The following is a 9,923-nucleotide window of genomic DNA, read 5'->3' on the forward strand; positions in this document are numbered from 1 at the left end:
ATCACAGAGTCGGACCTGACTGAAATGAGTTAGCACACAGCACACACAGATGCTGTGCTTGCATGGTTACCTCCATTTTACGGAGAAGCAGAATCTCTTGCCTAAGATCCCCCAGCCCAACATTCACTCCATCCCCAGAGCCAACAATACCATCTCTTGAATCTTCAGCAGGAGCCTTCATTCGGGTGCCCTTTGTTCATGGTCTCTGTGTTGGTTAAATTTCTGTGATGTTAAGAGTGGGTGATTCTGACAGGAGTTCCAGGAAGAGAGCAGCATTTAAACCCATCAAATGAGTGAAGACATCCACTCTCACCTACACTGTTGGGTTTCATCCGATTCCTGGGGGCCTGAATGGAACAAGGTACTGTCTTCTTTCCCTCATTCTCTTCTTGCCCACAAACATAGCCACTTCTGGCTCTTGAGAAGAGACTCCAGGACTTACCTGAGCAGTGCCCTGGTTCTCAGGCATTTAGCATACCGCTTGCAGTTCCATCACAAGCTCCCCCCATTTTCAGTCCTAAGCATTGGCCTGAGATAAGCGGATTTGCTGGTCCTCTCCTTTAGAGAGAGCACACCATGGGACAGAATACAGAACTAGTGGGAATAGTGGGATTTCTGAGAATAGAGAATCGTATGTGTTTGCTTTCATCACTACCTGGAGATTCCTGAGGTGAAAACAGACAAACACGATAATGTATCATGAAGGGCACCGGATACAAATACAATGCAGGTTTCGTTATTCGTGACCATTTATTTCCAATCACTGCCCAAGAGTAATGCCCCATATGCATACAAGATTCCCTTCTAGGAAATTAATTCATGTTTCTCATGCTATAAACCCGTGTCTCTGAAGGTCCCCTCACCAACCAGAGCCTGCATTTCCCCTTGCAGTCCTGCACCCTCACAGTGTCATCTTTCCTTTCCATTCACGTTGAGCTGATATCTGAAACCATGGATTGGTTTTCCAGTCCTGATGCATGGACTCATTCAGGATGGACTCAAGCTGGGACTCTGTGATCACACCACCCTAAGTTCAGTTCCTGGGGAGTGGCTGCAACTTGTTCCAGAAGAATGTGGAGGACCTCAGGACTAAAGTCCATCATGGTGACCCCACTCAGATCCAGGCCTTTGAGCTGATGTATGTTTGGGCTCTGGGACAGATGGGGCAAGTCTGACTCTAAGCTGCCAGTTAGTTACTTCCGGGTGGGCCAAGGGAGTCCTCGGGCATCTGGGGAGAAAGCAAGCAATTAGGTCTGAGAATTCAGGGTGGCAGCTGAGCTAAAGTTGTGAGATAGGTGATTGGCCCAAAGACAAGGTCCTACTAACTGCCTCCTGAAGGTCAATACTCAGAATGACTCATCTCATTTTGGCCTGGTAGTACCTCTCTGCATCTCCTGCAAACCCCCTGCAGCTTTGTATGATCTCTGGCTCCTGTTCCACTACAATCCTCTCAATATTATGCATTTCTTAATTATTAACTAACTTATCGGGAGCAACAGGCACTTTTTTAGGGACTGGTGATTTGAGACAAGTTCATTGTGTTCAAGAATCTGGTGAGCACAGAGCTTTTCTCTCTGTCTCTGTCCCGAACTTTCTGTTTTCATTTCTCTTTTCTGGCCACACCACAGAGGTTGTGAAAATTACTTCCCCCACCAGGGATCAAACCTGGACTTTCAGCCCCGAAAGAAAAGAGTCCTAACCACTGGATCACCAGGGAATTCCTCAGACCATTTCTTTCAAATTGCTCAGGTCTGAGGTGGTTTCAGAGACATTACTTCAATAAGAAGAGGAAGGTCATGAGGACCAACAGAGCCTCCACCCTCAGTTACCCCTAAGATGAATGCCATTTGTGTCTGAACTGTGTAGGTTAAATTCATGAAACAAAACTCCAAAAAGATATTTTAAATACATATGTTACATGTCTTTAAAATAGATTTTTAAATGATAGAAATTAAAGCACTAATTAAAATGTTTGAGTTCAGGCAAAACTACACTGAGAGGCAAAATTAAACCTGAAACGTGTTCATTGGAAAGAACTGATTTTTTAATAACTCTCGCTGCACTAGAGATACATGGCACCGTCCAAGATTAGCTAACCACTAGTAAGAGTAGAGTGTCCTTATATGAGGGTGGTAGCTTTCTGCTCTAATGTGCCTGGTGGGGTGCTCACACCTCAAACCCTGTGAGAAACCCCTCTGATGTCTCCAGAGCCAGGAAATCCTGCACCTCTTCTCCAGTGCTTGAGACTTTTTTAAGTCTTTCTTTTTCTATCATCCGTCTGTCCCTCTGCTAACCCAATCGGAACTGTATATCTGATTAGATTACAGAACATCCATTGGATTGACCTGATTGGATCATCATACCTCTCTAGATTAGCTGATTGAATCATATACACATCACCAAACAGAGAGTGATGGGGTGGTCAGGTAATCAAGGACCTATTCACTGATTCACTTTACAAATATTGACTATATTCTACTAATATGGACAGTTATATTCTTGTGGGTCGAGTATGAAAGGGATTATTGATTTCTGCCCTTGGACAAGAAAGAACAAAAGTTGACAGAATCATTGTTGGGGGAATTTTGGTCAAGTCAAAATTAGCAAAATGTCCTTGAATTAAAACAGCTTCATGAAAACAGTGGTGTTGTCATTAAAGAAAGCAAAATACACTCATTCCTGTATGATATTTTCACTCAGGTATTACATAGGAAACATGGGAAATTCTGAGCCTATTCCAGCAGCAACAGAAGAGCTTTGGGGGATGTGGTTGGTTTTCTAGGCCTAAGCCAAGCCTCCTCTGAAGGTGGACAGGTTAAAATCTCAGTGAGCATAAGAGTGGCTCTGGACAGTTTGGAGCTGAGCATTCCTAAAGGAACATTGTGAATGATCCCAACAATGCAAAATAAAGGTTTCTTTTTCATTTTTATATTTTGAGAAACAGAGAAATTTAAATACGTTACTCTGGGTGATATTAAGATAGTAAAAGAGGATTTCCCTGTGGTTCAGTCATAAAAAGTCTGACTGCCAATGCAGGAGGCATGGGTGTAATCCCTGGTCTGGGAAGATCCCACGTGACGTGAGGCATATAAATCCACTTGCCACAGCTGTTGAGTCTGTGCTCTAAATCCTGGGAGCCGAAACTACTGAAAGTCAAGCACTCTAGAGTTTGCTCTGCAACAAGAGAAGCCACCTCCGTGAGAAGCCTGCACACCACGACTAGAGAGCAGCGCCCTTGCCCCAGCTAGAGAAAAGCAGGAACCGCAGTGAAGACTCAAGGCCACAGAAAGAAATGCAGTAAACTTCAAGGAAAAAAGACAGGAAAAGAGAGAGGCTCAGAGGAGACACTGTCACTTAGAGGCTGTTCTTTCCCAGAGAGTTGAGATCAGCACAGCACACTGAGGGTGGGCACTGTGGGCTCTTTGGCAACTTGGAGTCAGAGAAGAAATAAACCTGCTTCAGTCCCCAATAACTCTGTCATCCAGAGGTTTTCTTTAAGTTGTTGTTGTCGTTGTTTTGTCTCACTGAGGACACTTTCCAGATGGCTATTTCCCCAGCCATTTTCCAGGAGTCTTAGAAGTCAAATAAATCATAATTTCACTGGCCCCTTTTCTACTGTATTTAGATGACTACTGTTTCCTCAGACCTAGCTAAATCCACACAGATTCTGATCAAGGTGACACCATTAGGCCCAGAAATAAAATTCTGCTATTTCTATTCATAAATACCAACATCTTTTCTGCACTTAATACCGAAGCTCTTATTGGTGTTAGCATACTACTACGTTCAGGGGTGACTGCCACTTTGGGACACATCATACAAGGATTTCTTTGAAGTTAAATGTCAAAGGGAGACCCTTTCTCCATCTGTAAGAATTTTCCATGCCTCTCATCCACCCCAGTTATTTGATGCCTGAACAATTCTTATACACCTCTGCCCACCTTTCTCCATCTATAAGGGAGACCCTTTCTCCATCTATAAGAATTTTCCATGCCTCTCACCCACCCCAGTTATTTGATGCCTGAACAATTCTTATACACCTCTGCCCACCAAGGTGAAGACTCCCTGAAGGGTGTTCTCTGTCTTAGTCACTTTGGAGAAGATCGCTTTCACCATATTTCTCTCATGTATATACATGACCTTAACATAAAATAGCATTAAAGAGGATTCTACTCAAGTGACATTTTATTTTATTTTTTTTTAATTCACCAATACAATATTGTAATCAAGTGACATTTTAAACATAAACATGATGAAAAAGAATATATATGTGTGTAACTGAGTCACTTTGCCCTACAGTTAAGATGAGACACAAGAATTTAACTAAAATTATTTTCTATTGTGTGTTTAGAAAGTGAAAGTGAAAGTGAAGTTGCTCAGTCGTGTCCAACTCTTTGCGATCCCATGGACTATAGCCCACCAGGCTCCTTCGTCCATGGGATTCTCCAGGCATGAATACTGGAGTGGGTTGCCATTTCCTTCTCCAGGGGATCTTCCCAACCCAGGGATTGAACCCAGGTCTTCTGCATTAGAAGCAGACACTTTAACCTATAGTGTTTATTTTTAATTGCATGTTTAAGTAAAAACATAATGTTTTAACTATACTTCAGTACAAACTTTTTTTTTTTTTTAACCTGGAACTTCTGTGGCAGTCCAGAGTTTAAGAATCTACTTTACAATGCAGAGGATGCCAGTTCAATCCCTGGTCCAGGAATATCTCTCATGCCACAGGGCAACTAAGCCCATGAGCATCAACCATAAACAAGAGCCTCCACCACAAGGAGAAGCCCGAGCACTGCGATGAAGAGCAGCCGTGTGCACCACAGCAGGAGAAAGCCTGCAGCAAGGAAGACCTAGCACAGCCAAAACAAAAACAATCAATCAATCAGAAAAAGAGTCTCTGAAGAAAGCTCATGGGCTGATATGGAGCTCTGCCACAGTGGCCAGATTCCAAGTTGGTCATTCTCAGGTGTGCGGGAATATGGGGGATATTCAGAGGGACCTTTCCTACCTGAGCTGTCATCAGTTGTGCCAAAGAAAATCATAGACAGACATGGAGTTAAGTGTTGAAGACAAATTTTATTCAGCATTATGACAATAGACAGCCAAATGGGCTTCTTTTGACATTCCAAATTTGATAGTTGTGCACACAGTTAGGAAAAGCCAGCATGATAAAACATTTTTTCAGAATTCTCACCTTACAGATATAAAAGCCCTTTTGGAGTAACTTGCATTTATTTCCCTGTTTCTTTGAGATGTAATTGTTCTACCTGCTCTTAGGTGCTTATGACTTTGTAAACAAAAATGAAGGATTTCTCTTTTTCTTTCTAGCTTATTCCTCCAGAATTTGGTTTCTCCAGCTCCCCTGTGGACTTGATGAATTACTGCCACCAGACAACAATTTATTTTCACTAATCATTATTTACTTTGTTCTAACTTGTTTTCAAATTGTTTATGTCTTGTGCCTCTCTTCACTGTATTATGAATTTATAAATGTAATGAGCTATATACCTTATAGCCTATCTACTTTATAAAATTCGTATCTTCTGCACTACACAATGGGAACCCAGGCTTCTAACATAGCTAAATATCTTGAGGCCATCAGTCATATCTAAAACCACATAGAGAATATTAGTAATAGTATATATCTAGATATGAGAAGGGGGAACAAGGGAAAATATTTTCTGCATCATTATAGACTAGTAAGAGAGGACATCCAGAGAATCTTAAGAAATATTTTATAATGAATCTGCAGCTGATTGATGGAGAGACTAGGGAGCTGAGGATAGAAATGACCAACTGTAAGTTATATGGTGTATATTACAGACACTTTGTTATACATCTTGATATGCTGATGTCAAAACATGCTCTACTAGTCTTCCTTGATAGGGAAGACCAATAGTAGGTATGGGAAGAGAATAAAACTATTATTGACATGACCTGGCCTTCAAAAGACATACTTCTGAAATGTGGTATAAATGTAAGAAAACCATGTTTCATGCCTGTATGATTTTTGTATTTTTCTCATAGGAATATGCATGTAAGTACCCACTCTTGACAGGGATGTGCTGTTGAGGACCACTGAGTGTGTTTCCTTTGCTGTTTGTATTAACCCACAGAACTAAGTAAGGAAACCAGGAAGAAAAAAGATAGCTAGGGAATGGTGGAGTTTCAGATCATAGGCAACAGAGTGCTTCCGCCCCACCAGTAACTGGAGATCCATGAGATGTAAATACAGAAAGCAGAACAATATCATGGACGGCCTTTATCATTTACATTGAAGGTCTTTTATTTCTGATCATTTCTACAACTGTGCATACAGAAATAACTCAAACGTGTGTGTCTCAGACTGAATCTGCCAGAAATTCAGTTTCATATTTGACTCTATAAACACATCTCTATAAAAGTCACATCAATTTCACGAGTCAACACACCCTTTTGGAATCCTGCACCCTTGCTGGATCAAGTTTTCTCAATCACACTGGGCTCATATCAGAAATCAGGGCTGTGTTTTCCCTTCATAATGGATGTATGTCCTAGATTTCGGTTTTCAAGTGTCCAGAAGAAAACTTCTGATAGAAGCAACCGGTTAGGCAGGGTGTTACAGAATTATGTGTTGGGACTCAGGTGACCACACATGTCATTGCCACAGTGAGGACAGGGGCTGGGGCTAACCCAAATCTTCCTGGGACGTTCTAAGTTTGTAAGGATCACCCTCAGCTCAGCCTTTATCTGAGCAAGTCTCTCCAAGTGAAGGACACCCAGAGAGTTATAACTCTCCCGAGGGGCTGGATAAAGCTCTAGATTTAAATCAGGGAGCCTGTCAGTATGACACAGGAGACTCTCCAGGACAGCCATGGAGAAGAGGTTTCCGCACATGGTGAGGACCCTGAGCTGGGAGCAGCGGCTCAGGGCTGGCAGAAAGGCCGTGAGTTGGACATCCGTGATCCCACACAGGTTTAAGTCCAGCTCTTCCAGAGTGCCTGCAACTTTCTCGAGTAGAACTTGAAGGAGCTCGGGACTAAAGTCGGTCAGAGTAACACCGCTAAGATTCAGGCCCTTCAGCTGACAGATTTTTGGACACCAGGACAGATGGGTCAGGTCTGATTCTGTAAGCAGGCAGTTGGTGATTGAGATGTTGTCCAAGGGGATCTTCAAGCACCTGGGAGGGGGGTGGTGAGAAACAAGCAATTAGATGAGGGAAACCGAAGTGGCAGGTGAGTTCCAGAGAAGTCAATGATTGTCCCAAAGCTGATAAAGTTCAATATCCAGAATGCCCAGTCTCATTCTAGGCCGAGTCCTGCCATTTTCTTAGTGTGACTGGATCACGTTCACATGATCTTGAAAGCCGTCTTTGCTCATCTGTCAAGCAGAGGACAGTACACTCTACTTCCTTAGCAGGGTGAATGGAGATAATGGAATGCACTAGAACATGATCAGAGGAGAGCGTGACACAAAGTGTCCATCAGGGTGGACATCGCTGAGTGTTAGTTCTGGGAGATGAGATAAAAAATGCTTTTCATTTAGATTGCCACTCTATGGGCGAGCTGCCAGTGCATATACCACTGGCTCTTGAAATAAGTGTAGAAACAAAAGACCCCACAGCACGCCCTGGGGCTGCCAGTCTTTAGAGACCCCCAGCCCTATGATATCTACAAACTTTCTATCACTTTTTATATTCTTTTGGCTCTGCTTCATTACCATCATCTCCAGAACCATGCATTTCCTGTATGTTAATTACATTATATGGAACAAAAGGCCACCTGTTACTGACTTGGACTTTAAAACAGGCTCCTTGTGGCCACAGGTTAGTGACTGTGGAGTTTCTCTCCACAATGCTCAGGCTGATGTGATTTTACCTCTTCAATGCCCCCTTCGCTTACCTATTACATAAATCTTCAGAACGGAGAAATCTCTCCCCAAAGAAGAAATCACACACACACCTGCACTAGATCTATGCCCCCTGACTTGTGGGTTCCCAGCATGATGTCCCTTTCCAGAGCTTCTGTAACAGGTTCCCCCACCTGGATTGTGCTTCTGTAACACTGTGTTTCACAGTGGATCAGCAGAGGAGACACTGCCCTTGATATTCTACCATTGTGTCCACTGTTAGTCAGCCGCTGCCAGAGCCTCACCTGAGCATCTGGTCCAGACGGCCTTCAAGGAAGGACGGAGCTTCCATACGGAGGTCCCGGAGGTTCCGCAGCTGGAGGATCTGAGAAGTCAATTGCAGAAGATCCTGATTGTCCTGCTCCTCAAAAGCTGACCCACGAATGCGGGAGAGAATGAGACTCTGAACATTGCTCATCTGACCCAGGAGAGGAGCAAACTGGGCCAGGGTGGACAGCTTCTGGGTGAAACTCAGTTTCACCTTCTGTACACAGTCCAGCTTCACCATCTTGAGAACTTTCTTCATATTTTCCTTGGACATTGAAATAATCCTCATCTTCTTACAGCACAGGTGTATGGAGGCTTTTCTCTGCTCCACCCACCTGAAGAGGTAGGTGAGGAATTTCTCCAGGGGCTTTTTCATAAGACAAAGTTCTATGTACACTTCTAAGGGAGTCAAGGGGTGCCTTATCCTGGACATGTCCTCAGCCACTGGGGCCAGCAGTGAGCTTGAGGGCATGTGGTCCTTGACTCCAGACCACATGTTCCAGAAGTCCTGGCCAGTATTCCTTAAGTCCAGCACCCGCAGCTTGCACCTCCTGTGGGGAAACAGCAGATGGGTGGGGTGAGATTCTTCAAAATCCACACTGAATGAATCCACAGCCTCAGAGTTTAGGGAACATTCCATCTCCCCGTCTGTGCTCTTACTTCACGTTCCGGCTCTCACCTGCTATTATTTATTTCCTTTCTCGCTCCCTATCCCCCAGCCCTTTTTCCTCTTCCATCCTTCCTATTATGTTTTTGTAAGGGATTTCCCAATGTGATCTCAGCAATTCTCGAGGCCTCTGAGCTTTTTCAGAAGCCTCTGGTCAACCACTCTGGCACCAGGTGTCTCTTCCAGGACATCCAAGACCCTGCCAGGCTCCCTGGATCCTACTCACCTGGGGTGAACCTTCTGGGCAAGCAGGGCATCAAGGCCATCGAGCACTGCTTGTAAGGTTCCCTGGTGAGGCTTTTGCATCAGGCCCCCCAGAGGCAGGCGGGCAAAGGGCCAGGCCGGCACCATGGCCTTCAGGGTTTCCCTGCGTCGGCCAAAGACGGCAGCCATGAAGAGTGGTGGGTAGAGCTCTCTGGGTAGATACTCTAAAGTGGAGATGGCTGAGGGCTCATCTCTCAGCAGGCCAATTGCTGCCAAGATCACAAGTCTAGGAGGGTTGTGAACACTCATCCTGACTCTTCTCTGAATGGAATCCTGGGAAACTGCAAGGAGACAAGGCATCCATCTCAGAACAATCCTAATCATCAGGGTAGTCTCTCTCCCCACACTTCAGAGAAATCAAATAAGGACCACAGTGATTGCTCTGGCAATGACGAACCAGAATGGAAGAACTCAGTGTGTCTGCATTCCAGTCTGGGTTTGTGGCCCTAAAGCCAGAGCTCTCCCCATCCTGCCACTAGGGCAAGAATCTATTGAATTCCAGGAAGGAAAAAAGCCAACCGGTGGCTCATCTGTTTCCATCCACTGCTTTCCTTAATGCATTTCCCTCTTGTATATCTGCATGAGGAAACTGAAAAAGCTGACTCCCTTTGTTTTTCTGGTGAAAAAAATAAACTATTGCTTAAAGGGCAAACTATGGGGACAGGAGTTCATGTATAACACAGCTTCCATCCTCAGTTCCCAAAGGCTAGTTAGCTGGGAAAGATTAAGGAGATACTTGTGAAGGGAATGCCATTTGTATATAGAGTAAAAACCTTAAATGTCAAGAAATAGCATGCCAAACAGATGTCTTTAAAAAGAAAAACTGCTGGTTAAG

At 44.0% G+C, this 9,923-nt stretch overlaps 1 protein-coding gene across 1 annotated transcript; it reads right to left on the minus strand.

Moving 5' to 3' along the window:
- On the minus strand, positions 6,610-9,337 carry LOC102178164 (PRAME family member 8-like). Its single transcript, XM_013976894.2, has 3 exons — positions 9,051-9,337; positions 8,136-8,708; positions 6,610-7,162 (listed from the first exon to the last, which is right to left on the minus strand). The coding sequence occupies exons 1-3, from the start codon at positions 9,335-9,337 to the stop codon at positions 6,610-6,612; spliced, it is 1,413 nt and encodes a 470-aa protein (XP_013832348.1).

The sequence above is a fragment of the Capra hircus genome, chromosome 29 (assembly GCF_001704415.2).
Source record: "Capra hircus breed San Clemente chromosome 29, ASM170441v1, whole genome shotgun sequence".
Lineage (NCBI taxonomy): Eukaryota > Metazoa > Chordata > Mammalia > Artiodactyla > Bovidae > Capra > Capra hircus.